Raw genomic sequence first — 25,382 nt, forward strand, 5'->3', positions numbered from 1 at the left:
TGGCAGAACTAAATGGTGATCCATAATAAACCCCAGGAAGAGTAGCTGCTACCATGGCAGAACTAAATGGTGATCCTTAATAAACCCCAGGAAGAGTATCTGCTACCATGGCAGAACTAAATGGTGATCCTTAATAAACTCCAGGAAGAGTAGCTGCTGCCTCGGCAGGAACTAATGGGGATCCATAATAAACCCCAGGAAGAGTAGCTGCTACCATGGCAGAACTAAATGGTGATCCTTAATAAACCCCAGGAAGAGTAGCTGCTGCCTCCGCAGAACTAAATGGTGATCCTTAATAAACCCCAGGAAGAGTAGCTGCTACCATGGCAGAAGTAAATGGTGGTCCTTAATAAACCCCAGGAAGAGTAGCTGCTGCCTCGGCAGAACTAAATGGTGATCCTTAATAAACCCCAGGAAGAGTAGCTGCTACCATGGCAGAACTAAATGGTGATCCTTAATAAACTCCAGGAAGAGTAGCTGCTGCCTCGGCAGAACTAAATGGTGGTCCTTAATAAACCCCAGGAAGAGTAGCTGCTGCCTCGGCAGAACTAAATGGTGATCCTTAATAAACCCCAGGAAGAGTAGCTGCTGCCTTGGCAGAACTAAATGGTGATCCAGAATAAACCCCAGGAAGAGTAGCTGCTACCATGGCAGAACTAAATGGTGATCCTTAATTAATAAACCCCAGGAAGAGTGCTGCTACCATGGCAGAACTAAATGGTGATCCATAATAAACCCCAGGAAGAGTAGCTGCTACCATGGCAGAACTAAATGGTGATCCATAATAAACCCCAGGAAGAGTAGCTGCTGCCTTGGCAGAACTAAATGGTGATCCTTAATAAACCCCAGGAAGAGTAGCTGCTGCCTTGGCAGGAACTAATGGTGGTCCATAATAAACCCCAGGAAGAGTAGCTGCTGCCTTGGCAGAACTAAATGGTGATCCTTAATAAACCCCAGGAAGAGTAGCTGCTGCCTCGGCAGGAACTAATGGGGATCCATAATAAACCCCAGGAAGAGTAGCTGCTACCATGGCAGAACTAAATGGTGATCCTTAATTAATAAACCCCAGGAAGAGTAGCTGCTACCATGGCAGAACTAAATGGTGATCCTTAATTAATAAACCCCAGGAAGAGTAGCTGCTACCATGGCAGAACTAAATGGTGATCCATAATAAACCCCAGGAAGAGTATCTGCTACCATGGCAGAACTAAATGGTGATCCATAATAAACCCCAGGAAGAGTAGCTGCTGCCTTGGCAGAACTAAATGGTGATCCTTAATAAACCCCAGGAAGAGTAGCTGCTGCCTCGGCAGAACTAAATGGTGATCCTTAATAAACCCCAGGAAGAGTAGCTGCTACCATGGCAGAACTAAATGGTGATCCTTAATAAACCCCAGGAAGAGTAGCTGCTGCCTTGGCAGAACTAAATGGTGATCCTTAATAAACTCAGGAAGAGTAGCTGCTGCCTCGGCAGGAACTAATGGGGATCCATAATAAACCCCAGGAAGAGTAAATGGCAGAACTAAATGGTGATCCTTAATAAACCCCAGGAAGAGTAGCTGCTGCCTCGGCAGAACTAAATGGTGATCCTTAATAAACCCCAGGAAGAGTAGCTGCTACCATGGCAGAACTAAATAGTGATCCTTAATAAACTCCAGGAAGAGTAGCTGCTGCCTCGGCAGAACTAAATGGTGATCCTTAATAAACCCCAGGAAGAGTAGCTGCTACCATGGCAGAACTAAATGGTGATCCTTAATAAACTCCAGGAAGAGTAGCTGCTGCCTCGGCAGAACTAAATGGTGGTCCTTAATAAACCCCAGGAAGAGTAGCTGCTACCATGGCAGAACTAAATGGTGATCCATAATAAACCCCAGGAAGAGTAGCTACTGCCTTGGCAGGAACTAATGGTGATCCATAATAAACCCCAGGAAGAGTAGCTGCTGCCTTGGCAGAACTAAATGGTGATCCTTAATAAACCCCAGGAAGAGTAGCTGCTGCCTCGGCAGAACTAAATGGTGATCCTTAATAAACCCCAGGAAGAGTAGCTGCTGCCTTGGCAGAACTAAATGGTGATCCAGAATAAACCCCAGGAAGAGTAGCTGCTACCATGGCAGAACTAAATGGTGATCCATAATAAACCCCAGGAAGAGTAGCTGCTGCCTTGGCAGGAACTAATGGTGATCCATAATAAACCCCAGGAAGAGTAGCTGCTGCCTTGGCAGAACTAAATGGTGATCCTTAATAAACCCCAGGAAGAGTAGCTGCTGCCTCGGCAGAACTCAATTGTGATCCTTAATAAACCCCAGGAAGAGTAGCTGCTACCATGGCAGAACTAAATGGTGATCCATAATAAACCCCAGGAAGAGTAGCTCCTGCCTTGGCAGAACTAAATGGTGATCCTTAATAAACCCCAGGAAGAGTAGCTGCTGCCTCGGCAGAACTAAATGGTGATCCTTAATAAACCCCAGGAAGAGTAGCTGCTGCCTCGGCAGAACTAAATTGAGATCCTTAATAAACCCCAGGAAGATCCTGCCTCGGCAGAACTAATAATCCTTAATAAACCCCAGGAAGAGTAGCTGCTACCATGGCAGAACTAAATGGTGATCCATAATAAACCCAGGAAGAGTAGCTGCTGCCTTGGCAGAACTAAATGGTGATCCTTAATAAGCCCCAGGAAGAGTAGCTGCTGCCTCGGCAGGAACTAATGGGGATCCATAATAAACCCCAGGAAGAGTAGCTGCTACCATGGCAGAACTAAATGGTGATCCTTAATAAACCCCAGGAAGAGTAGCTGCTGCCTCGGCAGAACTAAATGGTGATCCTTAATAAACTCCAGGAAGAGTAGCTGCTGCCTCGGCAGGAACTAATGGGGATCCATAATAAACCCCAGGAAGAGTAGCTGCTGCCTCGGCAGAACTAAATGGTGATCCTTAATAAACCCCAGGAAGAGTAGCTGCTACCATGGCAGAACTAAATGGTGATCCATAATAAACCCCAGGAAGAGTAGCTCCTGCCTTGGCAGAACTAAATGGTGATCCTTAATAAACTTCAGGAAGAGTAGCTGCTGCCTCGGCAGGAACTAATGGGGATCCATAATAAACCCCAGGAAGAGTAGCTGCTACCATGGCAGAACTAAATGGTGATCCTTAATAAACCCCAGGAAGAGTAGCTGCTGCCTTGGCAGAACTAAATGGTGATCCTTAATAAACTCCAGGAAAAGTAGCTGCTGCCTCGGCAGAACAAAATTGTGATCCTTAATAAACCCCAGGAAGAGTAGCTGCTACCATGGCAGAACTAAATGGTGATCCATAATAAACCCAGGAAGAGTAGCTGCTGCCTCGGCAGAACTAAATGGTGATCCTTAATAAACCCCAGGAAGAGTAGCTGCTGCCTCGGCAGAACTAAATGGTGATCCTTAATAAACCCCAGGAAGAGTAGCTGCTGCCTCGGCAGAACTAAATGGTGATCCTTAATAAACCCCAGGAAGAGAAGCTGCTGCCTCGGCAGAACTAAATGGTGATCCTTAATAAACTCCAGGAAGAGTAGCTGCTGCCTCGGCAGGAACTAATGGGGATCCATAATAAACCCCAGGAAGAGTAGCTGCTACCATGGCAGAACTAAATGGTGATCCTTAATAAACCCCAGGAAGAGTAGCTGCTGCCTCTGCAGAACTAAATGGTGATCCTTAATAAACCCCAGGAAGAGTAGCTGCTACCATGGCAGAACTAAATGGTGATCCTTAATAAACTCCAGGAAGAGTAGCTGCTGCCTCGGCAGAACTAAATGGTGATCCTTAATAAACCCCAGGAAGAGTAGCTGCTACCATGGCAGAACTAAATGGTGGTCCTTAATAAACCCCAGGAAGAGTAGCTGCTGCCTTGGCAGGAACTAATGGGGATCCTTAATAAACCCCAGGAAGAGTAGCTGCTGCCTTGGCAGGAACTAATGGGGATCCATAATAAACCCCAGGAAGAGTAGCTGCTACCATGGCAGAACTAAATGGTGATCTTTAATAAACCCCAGGAAGAGTAGCTGCTGCCTTGGCAGAACTAAATGGTGATCCATAATAAACCCCAGGAAGAGTAGCTGCTACCATGGCAGAACTAAATGGTGATCCATAATAAATCCCAGGAAGAGTAGCTGCTACCATGGCAGAACTAAATGGTGATCCATAATAAACCCCAGGAAGAGTAGCTGCTACCATGGCAGAACTAAATGGTGATCCATAATACACCCCAGGAAGAGTAGCTGCTGCCTTGGCAAACTAAATGGTGATCCTTAATAAACCCCAGGAAGAGTAGCTGCTGCCTTGGCAGGAACTAATGGTGATCCTTAATAAACCCCAGGAAGAGTAGCTGCTGCCTTGGCAGGAACTAATGGTGATCCATAATAAACCTCAGGAAGAGTAGCTGCTGCCTTGGCAGGAACTAATGGTGATCCATAATAAACCCCAGGAAGAGTAGCTGCTGCCTTGGCAGAACTAAATGGTGATCCTTAATAAACCCCAGGAAGAGTAGCTGCTGCCTCGGCAGAACTAAATGGTGATCCTTAATAAACCCCAGGAAGAGTAGCTGCTGCCTTGGCAGAACTAAATGGTGATCCAGAATAAACCCCAGGAAGAGTAGCTGCTACCATGGCAGAACTAAATGGTGATCCTTAATTAATAAACCCCAGGAAGAGTAGCTGCTACCATGGCAGAACTAAATGGTGATCCATAATAAACCCCAGGAAGAGTAGCTGCTACCATGGCAGAACTAAATGGTGATCCATAATAAACCCCAGGAAGAGTAGCTGCTACCATGGCAGAACTAAATGGTGATCCTTAATAAACCCCAGGAAGAGTAGCTGCTGCTTCGGCAGAACTAAATGGTGATCCTTAATAAACTCCAGGAAGAGTAGCTGCTGCCTCGGCAGGAACTAATGGGGATCCATAATAAACCCCAGGAAGAGTAGCTGCTACCATGGCAGAACTAAATGGTGATCCTTAATAAACCCCAGGAAGAGTAGCTGCTGCCTCGGCAGAACTAAATGGTGATCCTTAATAAACCCCAGGAAGAGTAGCTGCTACCATGGCAGAACTAAATAGTGATCCTTAATAAACTCCAGGAAGAGTAGCTGCTGCCTCGGCAGAACTAAATGGTGATCCTTAATAAACCCCAGGAAGAGTAGCTGCTGCCTTGGCAGAACTAAATGGTGATCCAGAATAAACCCCAGGAAGAGTATCTGCTACCATGGCAGAACTAAATGGTGATCCTTAATTAATAAACCCCAGGAAGAGTAGCTGCTACCATGGCAGAACTAAATGGTGATCCATAATAAACCCCAGGAAGAGTAGCTGCTACCATGGCAGAACTAAATGGTGATCCATAATAAACCCCAGGAAGAGTAGCTGCTGCCTTGGCAGAACTAAATGGTGATCCTTAATAAACCCCAGGAAGAGTAGCTGCTGCCTTGGCAGGAACTAATGGTGGTCCATAATAAACCCCAGGAAGAGTAGCTGCTGCCTTGGCAGAACTAAATGGTGATCCATAATAAACCCCAGGAAGAGTAGCTGCTGCCTTGGCAGGAACTAATGGAGATCCTTAATAAACCCCAGGAAGAGTAGCTGCTGCCTCGGCAGGAACTAATGGGGATCCATAATAAACCCCAGGAAGAGTAGCTGCTACCATGGCAGAACTAAATGGTGATCCTTAATTAATAAACCCCAGGAAGAGTAGCTGCTACCATGGCAGAACTAAATGGTGATCCTTAATTAATAAACCCCAGGAAGAGTAGCTGCTACCATGGCAGAACTAAATGGTGATCCATAATAAACCCCAGGAAGAGTAGCTGCTACCATGGCAGAACTAAATGGTGATCCATAATAAACCCAGGAAGAGTAGCTGCTGCCTTGGCAGAACTAAATGGTGATCCTTAATAAACCCCAGGAAGAGTAGCTGCTGCCTCGGCAGAACTAAATGGTGATCCTTAATAAACCCCAGGAAGAGTAGCTGCTACCATGGCAGAACTAAATGGTGATCCTTAATAAACCCCAGGAAGAGTAGCTGCTGCCTCGGCAGAACTAAATGGTGATCCTTAATAAACCCCAGGAAGAGTAGCTGCTGCCTCGGCAGAACTAAATGGTGATCCTAATAAACCCCAGGAAGAGTAGCTGCTACCATGGCAGAACTAAATGGTGATCCTTAATAATAAACCCCAGGAAGAGTAGCTGCTGCCTGGCAGAACTAAATGGTGATCCTTAATAAACCCCAGGAAGAGTAGCTGCTACCATGGCAGAACTAAATGGTGATCCATAATAAACCCCAGGAAGAGTAGCTGCTACCATGGCAGAACTAAATGGTGATCTATAATAAACCCCAGGAAGAGTAGCTGCTACCATGGCAGAACTAAATGGTGATCCTTAATAAACCCCAGGAAGAGTAGCTGCTGCCTTGGCAGAACTAAATGGTGATCCTTAATAAACCCCCAGGAAGAGTAGCTGCTACCATGGCAGAACTAAATGGTGATCCATAATAAACCCCAGGAAGAGTAGCTGCTGCCTTGGCAGAACTAAATGGTGATCCTTAATAAACCCCAGGAAGAGTAGCTGCTGCCTCGGCAGAACTCAATTGTGATCCTTAATAAACCCCAGGAAGAGTAGCTCCTGCCTTGGCAGAACTAAATGGTGATCCTTAATAAACTTCAGGAAGAGTAGCTGCTGCCTCGGCAGGAACTAATGGGGATCCATAATAAACCCCAGGAAGAGTAGCTGCTACCATGGCAGAACTAAATGGTGATCCTTAATAAACCCCAGGAAGAGTAGCTGCTGCTTCGGCAGAACTAAATGGTGATCCTTAATAAACTCCAGGAAGAGTAGCTGCTGCCTCGGCAGGAACTAATGGGGATCCATAATAAACCCCAGGAAGAGTAGCTGCTACCATGGCAGAACTAAATGGTGATCCTTAATAAACCCCAGGAAGAGTAGCTGCTGCCTCGGCAGAACTAAATGGTGATCCTTAATAAACTCCAGGAAGAGTAGCTGCTGCCTCGGCAGGAACTAATGGGGATCCATAATAAACCCCAGGAAGAGTAGCTGCTGCCTCGGCAGAACTAAATGGTGATCCTTAATAAACCCCAGGAAGAGTAGCTGCTACCATGGCAGAACTAAATGGTGATCCATAATAAACCCCAGGAAGAGTAGCTCCTGCCTTGGCAGAACTAAATGGTGATCCTTAATAAACTTCAGGAAGAGTAGCTGCTGCCTCGGCAGGAACTAATGGGGATCCATAATAAACCCCAGGAAGAGTAGCTGCTACCATGGCAGAACTAAATGGTGATCCTTAATAAACCCCAGGAAGAGTAGCTGCTGCCTTGGCAGAACTAAATGGTGATCCTTAATAAACTCCAGGAAAAGTAGCTGCTGCCTCGGCAGAACTAAATTGTGATCCTTAATAAACCCCAGGAAGAGTAGCTGCTACCATGGCAGAACTAAATGGTGATCCATAATAAACCCAGGAAGAGTAGCTGCTGCCTCGGCAGAACTAAATGGTGATCCTTAATAAACCCCAGGAAGAGTAGCTGCTGCCTCGGCAGAACTAAATGGTGATCCTTAATAAACCCCAGGAAGAGTAGCTGCTGCCTCGGCAGAACTAAATGGTGATCCTTAATAAACCCCAGGAAGAGAAGCTGCTGCCTCGGCAGAACTAAATGGTGATCCTTAATAAACTCCAGGAAGAGTAGCTGCTGCCTCGGCAGGAACTAATGGGGATCCATAATAAACCCCAGGAAGAGTAGCTGCTACCATGGCAGAACTAAATGGTGATCCTTAATAAACCCCAGGAAGAGTAGCTGCTGCCTCGGCAGAACTAAATGGTGATCCTTAATAAACCCCAGGAAGAGTAGCTGCTACCATGGCAGAACTAAATGGTGATCCATAATAAATCCCAGGAAGAGTAGCTGCTACCATGGCAGAACTAAATGGTGATCCATAATAAACCCCAGGAAGAGTAGCTGCTACCATGGCAGAACTAAATGGTGATCCATAATACACCCCAGGAAGAGTAGCTGCTGCCTTGGCAGAACTAAATGGTGATCCTTAATAAACCCCAGGAAGAGTAGCTGCTGCCTTGGCAGGAACTAATGGTGATCCTTAATAAACCCCAGGAAGAGTAGCTGCTGCCTTGGCAGGAACTAATGGTGATCCATAATAAACCCCAGGAAGAGTAGCTGCTGCCTTGGCAGAACTAAATGGTGATCCTTAATAAACCCCAGGAAGAGTAGCTGCTGCCTCGGCAGAACTAAATGGTGATCCTTAATAAACCCAGGAAGAGTAGCTGCTACCATGGCAGAACTAAATAGTGATCCTTAATAAACTCCAGGAAGAGTAGCTGCTGCCTCGGCAGAACTAAATGGTGATCCTTAATAAACCCCAGGAAGAGTAGCTGCTACCATGGCAGAACTAAATGGTGATCCTTAATAAACCCCAGGAAGAGTAGCTGCTGCCTCGGCAGAACTAAATGGTGATCCTTAATAAACCCCAGGAAGAGTAGCTGCTGCCTTGGCAGAACTAAATGGTGATCCAGAATAAACCCCAGGAAGAGTAGCTGCTACCATGGCAGAACTAAATGGTGATCCTTAATTAATAAACCCCAGGAAGAGTAGCTGCTACCATGGCAGAACTAAATGGTGATCCATAATAAACCCCAGGAAGAGTAGCTGCTACCATGGCAGAACTAAATGGTGATCCATAATAAACCCCAGGAAGAGTAGCTGCTACCATGGCAGAACTAAATGGTGATCCTTAATAAACCCCAGGAAGAGTAGCTGCTGCTTCGGCAGAACTAAATGGTGATCCTTAATAAACTCCAGGAAGAGTAGCTGCTGCCTCGGCAGGAACTAATGGGGATCCATAATAAACCCCAGGAAGAGTAGCTGCTACCATGGCAGAACTAAATGGTGATCCTTAATAAACCACAGGAAGAGTAGCTGCTGCCTCGGCAGAACTAAATGGTGATCCTTAATAAACCCCAGGAAGAGTAGCTGCTACCATGGCAGAACTAAATAGTGATCCTTAATAAACTCCAGGAAGAGTAGCTGCTGCCTCGGCAGAACTAAATGGTGATCCTTAATAAACCCCAGGAAGAGTAGCTGCTACCATGGCAGAACTAAATGGTGATCCTTAATAAACTCCAGGAAGAGTAGCTGCTGCCTCGGCAGAACTAAATGGTGGTCCTTAATAAACCCCAGGAAGAGTAGCTGCTGCCTCGGCAGAACTAAATGGTGATCCTTAATAAACCCCAGGAAGAGTAGCTGCTGCCTTGGCAGAACTAAATGGTGATCCAGAATAAACCCCAGGAAGAGTAGCTGCTACCATGGCAGAACTAAATGGTGATCCTTAATTAATAAACCCCAGGAAGAGTAGCTGCTACCATGGCAGAACTAAATGGTGATCCATAATAAACCCCAGGAAGAGTAGCTGCTACCATGGCAGAACTAAATGGTGATCCATAATAAACCCCAGGAAGAGTAGCTGCTGCCTTGGCAGAACTAAATGGTGATCCTTAATAAACCCCAGGAAGAGTAGCTGCTGCCTTGGCAGGAACTAATGGTGGTCCATAATAAACCCCAGGAAGAGTAGCTGCTGCCTTGGCAGAACTAAATGGTGATCCTTAATAAACCCCAGGAAGAGTAGCTGCTGCCTCGGCAGGAACTAATGGGGATCCATAATAAACCCCAGGAAGAGTAGCTGCTACCATGGCAGAACTAAATGGTGATCCTTAATTAATAAACCCCAGGAAGAGTAGCTGCTACCATGGCAGAACTAAATGGTGATCCTTAATTAATAAACCCCAGGAAGAGTAGCTGCTACCATGGCAGAACTAAATGGTGATCCATAATAAACCCCAGGAAGAGTATCTGCTACCATGGCAGAACTAAATGGTGATCCATAATAAACCCAGGAAGAGTAGCTGCTGCCTTGGCAGAACTAAATGGTGATCCTTAATAAACCCCAGGAAGAGTAGCTGCTGCCTCGGCAGAACTAAATGGTGATCCTTAATAAACCCCAGGAAGAGTAGCTGCTACCATGGCAGAACTAAATGGTGATCCTTAATAAACCCCAGGAAGAGTAGCTGCTGCTTCGGCAGAACTAAATGGTGATCCTTAATAAACTCCAGGAAGAGTAGCTGCTGCCTCGGCAGGAACTAATGGGGATCCATAATAAACCCCAGGAAGAGTAGCTGCTACCATGGCAGAACTAAATGGTGATCCTTAATAAACCCCAGGAAGAGTAGCTGCTGCCTCGGCAGAACTAAATGGTGATCCTTAATAAACCCCAGGAAGAGTAGCTGCTACCATGGCAGAACTAAATAGTGATCCTTAATAAACTCCAGGAAGAGTAGCTGCTGCCTCGGCAGAACTAAATGGTGATCCTTAATAAACCCCAGGAAGAGTAGCTGCTACCATGGCAGAACTAAATGGTGATCCTTAATAAACTCCAGGAAGAGTAGCTGCTGCCTCGGCAGAACTAAATGGTGGTCCTTAATAAACCCCAGGAAGAGTAGCTGCTACCATGGCAGAACTAAATGGTGATCCATAATAAACCCCAGGAAGAGTAGCTACTGCCTTGGCAGGAACTAATGGTGATCCATAATAAACCCCAGGAAGAGTAGCTGCTGCCTTGGCAGAACTAAATGGTGATCCTTAATAAACCCCAGGAAGAGTAGCTGCTGCCTCGGCAGAACTAAATGGTGATCCTTAATAAACCCCAGGAAGAGTAGCTGCTGCCTTGGCAGAACTAAATGGTGATCCAGAATAAACCCCAGGAAGAGTAGCTGCTACCATGGCAGAACTAAATGGTGATCCTTAATTAATAAACCCCAGGAAGAGTAGCTGCTGCCTTGGCAGGAACTAATGGTGATCCATAATAAACCCCAGGAAGAGTAGCTGCTGCCTTGGCAGAACTAAATGGTGATCCTTAATAAACCCCAGGAAGAGTAGCTGCTGCCTCGGCAGAACTCAATTGTGATCCTTAATAAACCCCAGGAAGAGTAGCTGCTACCATGGCAGAACTAAATGGTGATCCATAATAAACCCCAGGAAGAGTAGCTCCTGCCTTGGCAGAACTAAATGGTGATCCTTAATAAACCCCAGGAAGAGTAGCTGCTGCCTCGGCAGAACTAAATGGTGATCCTTAATAAACCCCAGGAAGAGTAGCTGCTGCCTCGGCAGAACTAAATTGAGATCCTTAATAAACCCCAGGAAGAGTAGCTGCTGCCTCGGCAGAACTAAATTGAGATCCTTAATAAACCCCAGGAAGAGTAGCTGCTACCATGGCAGAACTAAATGGTGATCCATAATAAACCCAGGAAGAGTAGCTGCTGCCTTGGCAGAACTAAATGGTGATCCTTAATAAGCCCCAGGAAGAGTAGCTGCTGCCTCGGCAGGAACTAATGGGGATCCATAATAAACCCCAGGAAGAGTAGCTGCTACCATGGCAGAACTAAATGGTGATCCTTAATAAACCCCAGGAAGAGTAGCTGCTGCCTCGGCAGAACTAAATGGTGATCCTTAATAAACTCCAGGAAGAGTAGCTGCTGCCTCGGCAGGAACTAATGGGGATCCATAATAAACCCCAGGAAGAGTAGCTGCTGCCTCGGCAGAACTAAATGGTGATCCTTAATAAACCCCAGGAAGAGTAGCTGCTACCATGGCAGAACTAAATGGTGATCCATAATAAACCCCAGGAAGAGTAGCTCCTGCCTTGGCAGAACTAAATGGTGATCCTTAATAAACTTCAGGAAGAGTAGCTGCTGCCTCGGCAGGAACTAATGGGGATCCATAATAAACCCCAGGAAGAGTAGCTGCTACCATGGCAGAACTAAATGGTGATCCTTAATAAACCCCAGGAAGAGTAGCTGCTGCCTTGGCAGAACTAAATGGTGATCCTTAATAAACTCCAGGAAAAGTAGCTGCTGCCTCGGCAGAACAAAATTGTGATCCTTAATAAACCCCAGGAAGAGTAGCTGCTACCATGGCAGAACTAAATGGTGATCCATAATAAACCCAGGAAGAGTAGCTGCTGCCTCGGCAGAACTAAATGGTGATCCTTAATAAACCCCAGGAAGAGTAGCTGCTGCCTCGGCAGAACTAAATGGTGATCCTTAATAAACCCCAGGAAGAGTAGCTGCTGCCTCGGCAGAACTAAATGGTGATCCTTAATAAACCCCAGGAAGAGAAGCTGCTGCCTCGGCAGAACTAAATGGTGATCCTTAATAAACTCCAGGAAGAGTAGCTGCTGCCTCGGCAGGAACTAATGGGGATCCATAATAAACCCCAGGAAGAGTAGCTGCTACCATGGCAGAACTAAATGGTGATCCTTAATAAACCCCAGGAAGAGTAGCTGCTGCCTCTGCAGAACTAAATGGTGATCCTTAATAAACCCCAGGAAGAGTAGCTGCTACCATGGCAGAACTAAATGGTGATCCTTAATAAACTCCAGGAAGAGTAGCTGCTGCCTCGGCAGAACTAAATGGTGATCCTTAATAAACCCCAGGAAGAGTAGCTGCTACCATGGCAGAACTAAATGGTGGTCCTTAATAAACCCCAGGAAGAGTAGCTGCTGCCTTGGCAGGAACTAATGGGGATCCTTAATAAACCCCAGGAAGAGTAGCTGCTGCCTTGGCAGGAACTAAATCCATAATAAACCCCCAGGAAGAGTAGCTGCTACCATGGCAGAACTAAATGGTGATCTTTAATAAACCCCAGGAAGAGTAGCTGCTGCCTTGGCAGAACTAAATGGTGATCCATAATAAACCCCAGGAAGAGTAGCTGCTACCATGGCAGAACTAAATGGTGATCCATAATAAATCCCAGGAAGAGTAGCTGCTACCATGGCAGAACTAAATGGTGATCCATAATAAACCCCAGGAAGAGTAGCTGCTACCATGGCAGAACTAAATGGTGATCCATAATACACCCCAGGAAGAGTAGCTGCTGCCTTGGCAGAACTAAATGGTGATCCTTAATAAACCCCAGGAAGAGTAGCTGCTGCCTTGGCAGGAACTAATGGTGATCCTTAATAAACCCCAGGAAGAGTAGCTGCTGCCTTGGCAGGAACTAATGGTGATCCATAATAAACCTCAGGAAGAGTAGCTGCTGCCTTGGCAGGAACTAATGGTGATCCATAATAAACCCCAGGAAGAGTAGCTGCTGCCTTGGCAGAACTAAATGGTGATCCTTAATAAACCCCAGGAAGAGTAGCTGCTGCCTCGGCAGAACTAAATGGTGATCCTTAATAAACCCCAGGAAGAGTAGCTGCTGCCTTGGCAGAACTAAATGGTGATCCAGAATAAACCCCAGGAAGAGTAGCTGCTACCATGGCAGAACTAAATGGTGATCCTTAATTAATAAACCCCAGGAAGAGTAGCTGCTACCATGGCAGAACTAAATGGTGATCCATAATAAACCCCAGGAAGAGTAGCTGCTACCATGGCAGAACTAAATGGTGATCCATAATAAACCCCAGGAAGAGTAGCTGCTACCATGGCAGAACTAAATGGTGATCCTTAATAAACCCCAGGAAGAGTAGCTGCTGCCTTGGCAGAACTAAATGGTGATCCTTAATAAACTCCAGGAAGAGTAGCTGCTGCCTCGGCAGAACTAATGGGGATCCATAATAAACCCCAGGAAGAGTAGCTGCTACCATGGCAGAACTAAATGGTGATCCTTAATAAACCCCAGGAAGAGTAGCTGCTGCCTCGGCAGAACTAAATGGTGATCCTTAATAAACCCCAGGAAGAGTAGCTGCTACCATGGCAGAACTAAATAGTGATCCTTAATAAACTCCAGGAAGAGTAGCTGCTGCCTCGGCAGAACTAAATGGTGATCCTTAATAAACCCCAGGAAGAGTAGCTGCTGCCTTGGCAGAACTAAATGGTGATCCAGAATAAACCCCAGGAAGAGTAGCTGCTACCATGGCAGAACTAAATGGTGATCCTTAATTAATAAACCCCAGGAAGAGTAGCTGCTACCATGGCAGAACTAAATGGTGATCCATAATAAACCCCAGGAAGAGTAGCTGCTACCATGGCAGAACTAAATGGTGATCCATAATAAACCCCAGGAAGAGTAGCTGCTGCCTTGGCAGAACTAAATGGTGATCCTTAATAAACCCCAGGAAGAGTAGCTGCTGCCTTGGCAGGAACTAATGGTGGTCCATAATAAACCCCAGGAAGAGTAGCTGCTGCCTTGGCAGAACTAAATGGTGATCCATAATAAACCCCAGGAAGAGTAGCTGCTGCCTTGGCAGGAACTAATGGAGATCCTTAATAAACCCCAGGAAGAGTAGCTGCTGCCTCGGCAGGAACTAATGGGGATCCATAATAAACCCCAGGAAGAGTAGCTGCTACCATGGCAGAACTAAATGGTGATCCTTAATTAATAAACCCCAGGAAGAGTAGCTGCTACCATGGCAGAACTAAATGGTGATCCTTAATTAATAAACCCCAGGAAGAGTAGCTGCTACCATGGCAGAACTAAATGGTGATCCATAATAAACCCCAGGAAGAGTATCTGCTACCATGGCAGAACTAAATGGTGATCCATAATAAACCCAGGAAGAGTAGCTGCTGCCTTGGCAGAACTAAATGGTGATCCTTAATAAACCCCAGGAAGAGTAGCTGCTGCCTCGGCAGAACTAAATGGTGATCCTTAATAAACCCCAGGAAGAGTAGCTGCTACCATGGCAGAACTAAATGGTGATCCTTAATAAACCCCAGGAAGAGTAGCTGCTGCCTCGGCAGAACTAAATGGTGATCCTTAATAAACCCCAGGAAGAGTAGCTGCTGCCTCGGCAGAACTAAATGGTGATCCTTAATAAACCCCAGGAAGAGTAGCTGCTACCATGGCAGAACTAAATGGTGATCCTTAATTAATAAACCCCAGGAAGAGTAGCTGCTACCATGGCAGAACTAAATGGTGATCCTTAATTAATAAACCCCAGGAAGAGTAGCTGCTACCATGGCAGAACTAAATGGTGATCCATAATAAACCCCAGGAAGAGTAGCTGCTACCATGGCAGAACTAAATGGTGATCTATAATAAACCCCAGGAAGAGTAGCTGCTACCATGGCAGAACTAAATGGTGATCCTTAATTAATAAACCCCAGGAAGAGTAGCTGCTACCATGGCAGAACTAAATGGTGATCCTTAATTAATAAACCCCAGGAAGAGTAGCTGCTACCATGGCAGAACTAAATGGTGATCCATAATAAACCACAGGAAGAGTATCTGCTACCATGGCAGAACTAAATGGTGATCCATAATAAACCCAGGAAGAGTAGCTGCTGCCTTGGCAGAACTAAATGGTGATCCTTAATAAACCCCAGGAAGAGTAGCTGCTGCCTCGGCAGAACTAAATGGTGATCCTTAATAAACCCCAGGAAGAGTAGCTGCTACCATGGCAGAACTAAATGGTGATCCTTAATAAACCCCAGGAAGAGTAGCTGCTGCCTCGGCAGAACTAAATGGTGATCCTTAATAAACCCCAGGAAGAGTAGCTGCTGCCTCGGCAGAACTAAATGGTGATCCTTAATAAACCCCAGGAAGAGTAGCTGCTGCCTCGGCAGAACTAAATGGTGATCCTTAATAAACCCCAGGAAGAGTAGCTGCTACCATGGCAGAACTAAATGGTGATCCTTAATTAATAAACCCCAGGAAGAGTAGCTGCTACCATGGCAGAACTAAATGGTGATCCTTAATTAATAAACCCCAGGAAGAGTAGCTGCTACCATGGCAGAACTAAATGGTGATCCATAATAAACCCCAGGAAGAGTAGCTGCTACCATGGCAGAACTAAATGGTGATCTATAATAAAGCCCAGGAAGAGTAGCTGCTGCCTTGGCAGAACTAAATGGTGATCCTTAATAAACCCCAGGAAGAGTAGCTGCTGCCTTGGCAGAACTAAATGGTGATCCTTAATAAACCCCAGGAAGAGTAGCTGCTGCCTTGGCAGGAACTAATGGTGATCCTTAATAAACCCCAGGAAGAGTAGCTGCTGCCTTGGCAGGAACTAATGGTGATCCATAATAAACCCCAGGAAGAGTAGCTGCTGCCTTGGCAGAACTAAATGGTGATCCTTAATAAACCCCAGGAAGAGTAGCTGCTGCCTCGGCAGAACTAAATGGTGATCCTTAATAAACCCCAGGAAGAGTAGGTGCTACCATGGCAGAACTAAATGGTGATCCTTAATAAACCCCAGGAAGAGTAGCTGCTGCCTCGGCAGAACTAAATTGTGATCCATAATAAATGCAAACACATATTTAGAAGGAGAACTATGGTAAACAAACCTTCTTCGTCGATCCACTTCATGGTGAAGAGCTGGTCGTTGTCCATGCAGCACATGTCTTTTACCTCCCCGTACAGCTCCTCGTAGGAGATGGACGGCTCAAAGTGGGTGATCATGATGTCCCTGAGAGAGAGAGGGGACAGGATACATTAAAATACAAACTCTTATTTTCTCAAAGTGGCCCGTATACAAAAAGTCTCAGAGTAGAAGTGCTGATCTAGGACCAGGTACCCTCTTGTCCATATAATTATGATCTGCAAACCAATACTGATCCAAGATCCACAGCACTACTAGCCTGAGATGCTTTGTAAATACAGGCCAGTGTATATACAATTATGTGTAGGGCCACATGACCTGACCAGGAGAAAAACAACAGAAATGCATAGAGAGAGAATGAATGTGAAATGGTGAATCCCTGTTTTGTTTTTTTTATAGCTGTTGTTGCCTGTTATTGCTATGAAATGTCCAACATCTGACTCTAGATCAGGGATGGGCAACTGTTGGCCCGTGGATCAATTCCCCTATTGTTGTTGGTGGGAGAGAACTCAGTCGGGGTCTCAACTTACTGTTGTGAGTTTGAATATAATACACAAGGTGTTGTTGTGTATTATCAGGTTTAATCTTGTTGTGTCAATCTGTAACCAAGTGTCCATCCACAGGTTTAATCTCGTTATGTCAATCTGTATCCAAGTGTCCATCCACAGGTTTAATCTCGTTATGTCAGTCTGTATCCAAGTGTCCATCCACAGGTTTAATCTCGTTATGTCAGTCTGTAACCAAGTGTCCATCCACAGGTTTAATCTCGTTATGTCAATCTGTAACCAAGTGTCCATCCACAGGTTTAATCTCGTTATGTCAGTCTGTATCCAAGTGTCCATCCACAGGTTTAATCTTGTTGTGTCAATCTGTAACCAAGTGTCCATCCACAGGTTTAATCTCGTTATGTCAGTCTGTAACCAAGTGTCCATCCACAGGTTTAATCTTGTTGTGTCAGTCTGTATCCAAGTGTCCATCCACAGGTTTAATCTCGTTATGTCAGTCTGTATCCAAGTGTCCATCCACAGGTTTAATCTTGTTATGTCAGTCTGTAACCAAGTGTCCATCCACAGGTTTAATCTTGTTATGTCAGTCTGTAACCAAGTGTCCATCCACAGGTTTAATCTCGTTATGTCAGTCTGTAACCAAGTGTCCATCCACAGGTTTAATCTTGTTATGTCAGTCTGTATCCAAGTGTCCATCCACAGGTTTAATCTTGTTATGTCAGTCTGTAACCAAGTGTCCATCCACAGGTTTAATCTTGTTGTGTCAGTCTGTAACCAAGTGTCCATCCACAGGTTTAATCTCGTTATGTCAGTCTGTATCCAAGTGTCCATCCACAGGAGTTTGAATATAATACACAGGGTGTTGTTGTGTATGATCAGGTTTAATCTTGTTGTGTCAGTCTGTAACCAAGTTTTCATCCACAGTTTTTATGCAAGTAAAGTAATACTGTATAAAAAAATATAAAAAAATTCACGACAGCTGTGATGGAAACAGGAAGTTTCGGAACAATACTATAAATTCAGACCGATCATTTGTTCTTTCAAGATGGTGGGATGTTTGGGTCCGTCAAATTAATTAGGCTACAAATGGAGGTGGAAACGACTTTATGCACAAATATAGATATAACAACCATCATATGGAGGTAAACTTGGGGATGATCTGGTATTTGGACCTCCCACTACGACTCTGTAAACCATGCAGTTTATTAGGCCACAGATTAAATTTGTTGTTTTTTTTGCCTTTACCTCCCTTCTCACCTCATTTGCTCACATCGTATATAGACTTGTTTATACTGTATTATTGACTGTATTTTACTCCATGTGTAACTCTGTGTCGTTGTACGTGTCGAACTGCTTTGCTTTATCTTGGCCAGGTCGCAATTGTAAATGAGAACTTGTTCTCAACTTGCCTACCTGGTTAAATAAAGGTGAAATAAATCAAATAAAAAGTTCTGATGAACTTCACAGGGTGGTGGATGTGCACGGTGACGGGCTTGATGCTGCCAACCAATAAATATTCAGGGTCTTATTCATGTTTACATGACGATCAATGCTTGACAACAAAAATATTCTTGCTCTTATTCATAATAATTCATTATATATACACACACACTAGTCTACCTGCACTGTATCTGCGACCTGTTGGCTAGAGAGCACGTGTCCAGACCAGAGTAGACACATTTACTCTTTAACACAACTGTTTTTGTGACAAAACTATCAGTAGTGTTGAAAGTATGACAGAAACACATTTGTACATTCGATTTTTATTCAGTACATGAACATGTTAAGCGAAAAAGTATATTTTGTGTGCATTGTCATCACACACTGATTTTCTATCTGCAACAAGTCTGTTTGGTGGAAATACCACAGGTGAGAAAACAAACATATTCTTCATGTAGATTTTAGAACACTGGTATGAATATCTGTGATTGAAACCTACCTACAACTGACAGTCACTCAGTTAGCCCATGTGAGAGAAAAAACAACATTTGATTGGTAAATGAGTCTAGCCAGTTATCTAAACTTGTAGGAATCATGGTCGAACTGATTGAGTCGACCATGATTTTGTTAAGTCACTCTCACTCAGATATCATATATAAAAAAAAAATTAAAAATCTCTCTCCGCCCCATGGCAAAACATGTACAATTGCAGTAAACTTGCTTTAAAAAAAAAAAGTACAACATTCACTTAGGGCCTCCAAAAGGCTAGGGCCGACTGTGGCTGCATGTGTGAGTATGGATGTGGGTATCGTCAAAGTTGCCCATCCCTGGTCTGGAACAGCCTCTTGCCCATAATCTACCAGCTCTATCCACAATCACCAATCCCTCCATGGCCCCCTGATAGCCAGGCTAGCAGCCTACAGGACAGGAGACAGACGGATAGCAGAGCGAGACAGCAGCTCTCTCTGGCAACATCCAAAATGACATCCAAAAGTACACTACTTTTGACCAGAGCCCTATGGGAATAGGGTGTTATTTGGGATGCATGATCTGTCACAGCCAGAAGGATTGGTGGCCAGCGCTAGCAGCCCTCCTCCCTCTGTCCAATGACAGTATGTTAATGAGGCACAGGGGAGGCTGTACTCCCGGGTTTCACAACCATCACACAGACAGCAGGCTGGGTTTTACAACCACACAGACAGCAGGCGTGGCAGAGAGAGAGACCTGCACTGTTGCCACAAGAAAAGGGCAACCACTGAGATAACAAACACCATGGTAAAAACAACACATAATTATGTTAACGTACAAAAAAGGGGAAAAAAATTAATGAACTATTTGCACATCATTACAACATTGTACATAGACATGACATTTGAAATGTCTCTATTCCTTTCAAACTTTAGTGACTGAGGTTTACTGTTAATTTTGTTTTGTTTATTTCACTTTTTTTTTTTATAATCTATTTCACTTACTTTAGCAATGTAAACGTGTTTCCCCATGCCAATAAAGTCCATTGAATTGAGAGTGGAGTAAAGGCCATCACAGCCAGTCTGACCCCTGAGGGCAGCACCTGTCATCTCACTCTCTTTACGACCATCAAAACAAACCCCCTCTCCAGCCCCAGTCCCCATCCCGCTGGGTCTCTTTATAGGGGGACAGTAAAACAGCAGCTCTCACAGAGAGACACCACCCACACTGGCATAGTCAAGGTCATCAGGACAGACAGACATCCACCCAAACAGAACCCACCCTTCTTCCTTCCTTCCACAGGGCCTATACACCAGACTAGAACCCATCCTCCTTCCACGGGACCTATACACCAGACTAGAACCCATCCTCCTTCCACCAGACTAGAACCCATCCTCCTTCCACCAGACTAGAACCCATCCTCCTTCCACAGGACCCATCCTCCTTCCACCAGACTAGAACCCATCCTCCTTCCACCAGACTAGAACCCATCCTCCTTCCACAGGACCCATCCTCCTTCCACCAGACTAGAACCCATCCTCCTTCCACAGGGCCAGACTAGGACCCACATGATCACGTCGGTCCATATGGAAAAAGGTCCCCAAAAAATTGTTGCTTTCAACCTAAACAAAATGTTTGTTTTTTTGTACTTTCAGTGCAAAAGATGCGCCTCTTTCCCTTCAAATGATCATGACAGTCTGAGTAAGGTCATACAGAAGCTGGAGGTAGAGGTAGTTGAAATACGTCAACACTGTGCTATGTAATGCGTGGCAATAAATAATATTGCAGAGTACCACAGTGTGTGTGCAGCTATTTCTACCGCTTTCCCATGTTGCGGGGTCTAGCCTGCTCCTGGGGAAATGGTTGGATGTGCTAGCTGTAAGCCTATATTACTACTGAAGTGCATAGCCTACTTTAGGTGAGCTCTGTCAACCTCAGAGGTTCTTGGCAGACAGAGAATGGGTTGGTGTCTCCTACATTCCCTCCCCCTCTCTTTTTCCTCTCACGTGTTCTCTTGATCCTCCTTCATGTTCTCTCTTCATTCTAGGGTTGTGGTAACGCTTTTTGTTATTGTTTTTTGTGTGCATTTTTTAAAACAAAAAGCAGGACAAACTATTTGGTCCTTTAAAAAAAACAGGATTATGTCAAATATTGTGTGATAAGATAAATACATGTTTGTTTCCAACATTAAGGGCTGTTGTCCTTAAGAAGTTAAATCCGCTTCGTGTTTTTGTTTCCTTACCACGATACTAACAAGTATCACACTATACTGGTATCGTACCCAGCCATACTTCTCTTTTTCTATTCCTCCCTGTCTGCATTCTCTCCTTCATTCTCTCTCCCCCCCTTCTCTCTCCATCCTGTTTGTGTTAATTAGTGACAGTACAGGAGGAGGAGTGTTGACCATCATTCTGGTTGGTAGCTACACTTCTACAGGCCTCCTTAGCACCAGAGCCACACACACACAGTAGCAACATAGCTAATAGCTACACACCCACAGAGAGGCAGGGATCAGGGTGAATAGAATGGAGGGTAAGTTCCAATACCCAAATAACCACGGTTATAAAGACAGACTGCTCAATGATAGGGCCAACTGAATCCTTAGCACCATCGCCACACAGCTAGTGGCCACACACACACGTTGTTTCTCAAATGAAACCCCATTCATTCAAGCCACACAGTGCTGTTACGACACAGAGTCAGTATCAAGGCTTCATAACGTGACGTCCAGCCAGGAAATCGGACCTGAATTCATTTATTTGTCAGGGACCTTGGTAAAACATGCCAACGCACCAGACGTATCGGTAATCCTGAGCACTAGTGGTTCATTTAAACACTTTTTTTATTTTTTATTTTTAAACCTTTATTTAACTAGGCAAGTCAGTTAAGAACAAATTCTTATTTTCAATGACGGCCTAGTGGGTTAACTGCCTGTTCAGGGGCAGAACGACAGATTTGTACCTTGTCAGCTCGGGGGTTTGAATTTGCAACCTTCCGGTTACAAGTCCAATGCTCTAACCACTAGGCTACCCTGCCGCCTCTACACTCTAACCACTAGGCTACCCTGCCGCCTCTACACTCTAACCACTAGGCTACCCTGCCGCCTCTACACTCTAACCACTAGGCTACCCTGCCGCCTCTACACTCTAACCCAGTGGTCACCAAACTACGGCCCGCGGGCCGGATACGGCCCGTCAGCACATTTGGCCCGGCCCTCTGAACAATACCAGAGACGCTATCGAATTTTTTTCCTATTTGGCCTCCAGAAAAAAAATCCTAGGCCCGGCCCTGTCAAAGAGAGAACGGAATAATGACGAAAAGGTTAGGTAAGAGAAAAATTGATTCAGAATGCAGGGTATTTAACCTGCAGTGGACAAACGATTTTTTTTTTGTTCAATGCAAAGAAAAGGCTGTTTGTCTTATCTGTCAAGAGACGGTGGCGGTATTCAAAGAATACAATCTTCGCCGACACTATGAATCCCGTCACAAAGACAAGTACGATAGCTTGCAAGGCCAAATACGAGCAGACAAACTCTCAAAGCTAAAAAGTGGACTACTATCTCAGCAGAATACATTTGTACGCCAAGCTCAGCTGAACCAGGCATCCGTTCGGGCCAGCTTTCGGGTTGCTAAACTGATAGCAAGAAGCGGTAAGCCTTTCACTGACGGAGAGTTTGTTAAGAAATGTATGGATGCTGTCGCGGAGGAGGTGTGTCCCGAGAAGAAAGATGCATTTAATGCCGTAAGTCTGTCGCCGAGTACAATCACCAGACGCGTTGAAGAAATCGGGAGTAATGTATATGCCCAGCTGCAGCAGAAGACGAAAGAATTTGACTTTTTTCATTAGCACTGGATGAGAGCACGGACGTGCAAGACACAGCGCAACTGCTCATTTTTATTCGTGGAGTTAGCGCAAACTTTGAGATATGCGAGGAGCTGGCAGCCCTCCAAAGTCTCAAAGGGACTACAACGGAGAGGATATTTTTGACAAAGTGTGCCAAACCATGGAGAAGTTGGACCTGGACTGGTCAAAGCTAGCTAGCATCACGACTGACGGGGCTCCTAGCATGGTGGGCGAAACTCGCGGTCTAATAGGACGCATGAACCGGGAGTTGGAAAAAAGGGGTCTCACCGCCCCGCTACGAGTCCACTGCCTAATTCACCAGCAAGCACTGTGCTGCAAAGTGTTGAAGTGGGATTCTGTAATGAAGGTTGTGGTGTCGTGCATAAACTTCATCAGAGCAAAGGGACTTAAACACAGGCAGTTCCAAGAATTCCTGTCTGAACTGGAGTCTACGCACGGAGATGTGCTGTACTACACAGAGGTCCGATGGCTGAGCCGGGGCAGAGTTTTGAGGCGTTTTACGAGCTGCTACCCGAAATTAACGCATTTCTTCATTTAAAAGACAAAACGGTCCCAGAGCTGATCGACACAGAATGGAAATGGCACCTCGCATTTTTAACAGACGTGACAGAAATACTTAACAGCCTTAACTTGCAGCTACAAGGCGAGGGGAAACTCATTTGCGACATGTATTCCACATAAAAGCATTTGAGGTGAAATTAGCGCTGCTTTTGGAACAAGTGAAAAAGCGCAACTTCGTCCATCTTCCTGCTACCCAAAACCTGTCGACAGAGAACCCAGCGGTCCCGTTCCCAGCTGAAAAGTGCGTGGAAGCACTGGAAATGCTGAAGGCGGAGTTCGGTGTGCGATTCAGTGAACTACATGTTCATGCAAAAGAAATCCGTCTTTTTCAGAACCCCTTTGTTGCCGACATTGATGAAGCCCAGCCTTCATATCAGTTTGAGTTGGCTGAGTTACAGAACTGTGATGTTCTGAAAGACGCATTCAAGCCCAACAGTCTCATTGACTTCTATGCTGCCCTCCCAAACGACACATATCCAAACATCAAAAAACACGCAATGAAAATGTCCACAGTTTTTGGCAGCACGTATATCTGCGAGAAAACCTTTTCTCGCATGAAACTGCTGAAAACCCCGATGAGATCAAGATTGACAGATGAACATTTGCATCAGTGCTTGAGACTGGCTGTAACTAGAATGGAACCTGATATTCAACTTCTCCGCTCGGATTAAATATCTTTGCTCTCGTCATTGGATCACAAGCGCTCTGACTGACGTGTAGGCTACTTTTCTGGCTACATACTTTCAATTAGAAACAGTAGAAATATGATCACCATGCATTGTTTTCAGCAACAACAACAAAAAATGATTTTATTGTAAGCTAATTTACTTGTGTGTCTGGCTGCAAGCCAAATAGTGTTGCACTTCTGTTTAGAGGTCGACCGATTAATCGGAATGGCTGATTAATTAGGGCCGATTTTCAAGTTTTCATAACAATCAGTAATCAGCATTTTTGGACACCAATAATGGCCGATTACATTGCACTCCACGAGGAGACTGCGTGGCAGGCTGACAACCTGTTATGCAAGTGAAGCAAGGAGCCAAGGGTAAGGTGCTAGCTAGCATTAAACTTATCTTAACATAATCACTAGTTAACTACACATGGTTGATGATATTACTAGTTTATCTAGCTTGTCCTGCGTTGCATATACTGCTGCATATACCCTGACTCTGTTACACAGAACGCAAGAGAAGTAACACAATTTCCCAAGTTAAAAGAAATTCATGTTAGCAGGCAATATTAACTAAACTATATTAACTATATGCACGTTTAAAATTATATACTTGTGTATTGATTTTAAGAAAGGCGTTGATGTTTATGGTTAGGTACACATTGGTGCAACGACAGTTTTTTTTCACGAATGCGCTTGTTAAATCACCCATTTGGCGAAGTAGGCTGTGATTCAATGATAAATTAACAGGCACCGCATCGATTATATGCAACGCAGGACAAGCTAGATAAACTAGTAACATCATCAACCATGTGTAATCAAGTGATTATGTTAAGATGGATTGCTTTTTTATAAGATAGGTTTAATACTAGCTAGCACCTTACCTTGGCTCCTTGCTGCACTCGCATAACAGGTAGTCAGCCTGCCACGCAGTCTCCTCATGGAGTGCAATGTAATCGGCCATTATTGGTGTCAAAAAAATGCAGATTACCGATTGTTATGAAAACTTGAAAAAAATCAGCCCTAATTAAATCCTCTAGTCAAAATAGTGCGATCTGGCTATGCCAGCCTCTCTCCGTGTGGCTTGGACACATAGGGGAGGGAAAAATAGAGGCCTTTTACAGAGGTAAAACAGAGTTAAAAGAGTGCATGCATGCTGGCTGCAGTGAGGAGGTAACCATGGACAACAAGGTGAGAAATCAGACGATCTCATCGATTAAAAATAAACCCGTCGAACACATCAACAGCAAGGAGAATCAAAGTTCTAGCTATGGAAGTTTTTTAAACTCTTTTTGGCAGACTTCAAATCTCTGAGGTAAATGTCTCCTGCTGTGGACACGCCTACTGACATTGAACAGTTGTGCTTATTTGGAGATTTTTTTTTTTATGGAGAGTGCTTTCGGGAGGACATGCTCGGCTTCATGCCATTGGAGGGACACACTACTGCTGAGATCATTTTTTAGAAAATGGTCTCCTTTTTTTCAATGAGAATGGACCGGATTTGTAGTAAGT

General features: G+C 44.9%; 1 protein-coding gene across 2 annotated transcripts in view; it reads right to left on the reverse strand.

Moving 5' to 3' along the window:
• Window positions 1-25,382, reverse strand: part of LOC115114034 (protein kinase C iota type-like) — a 73,124-nt gene that overhangs the window by 44,012 nt on the left and 3,730 nt on the right. For both annotated transcript variants that reach the window (XM_065013744.1, XM_065013743.1), the window contains one exon: window positions 16,326-16,447. In XM_065013744.1, the coding sequence (XP_064869816.1) occupies window positions 16,326-16,447 (122 nt within the window). The remainder of the gene's footprint in view (window positions 1-16,325; window positions 16,448-25,382) is intronic.

This window comes from Oncorhynchus nerka, linkage group LG9b (assembly GCF_034236695.1).
Source record: "Oncorhynchus nerka isolate Pitt River linkage group LG9b, Oner_Uvic_2.0, whole genome shotgun sequence".
NCBI lineage: Eukaryota > Metazoa > Chordata > Actinopteri > Salmoniformes > Salmonidae > Oncorhynchus > Oncorhynchus nerka.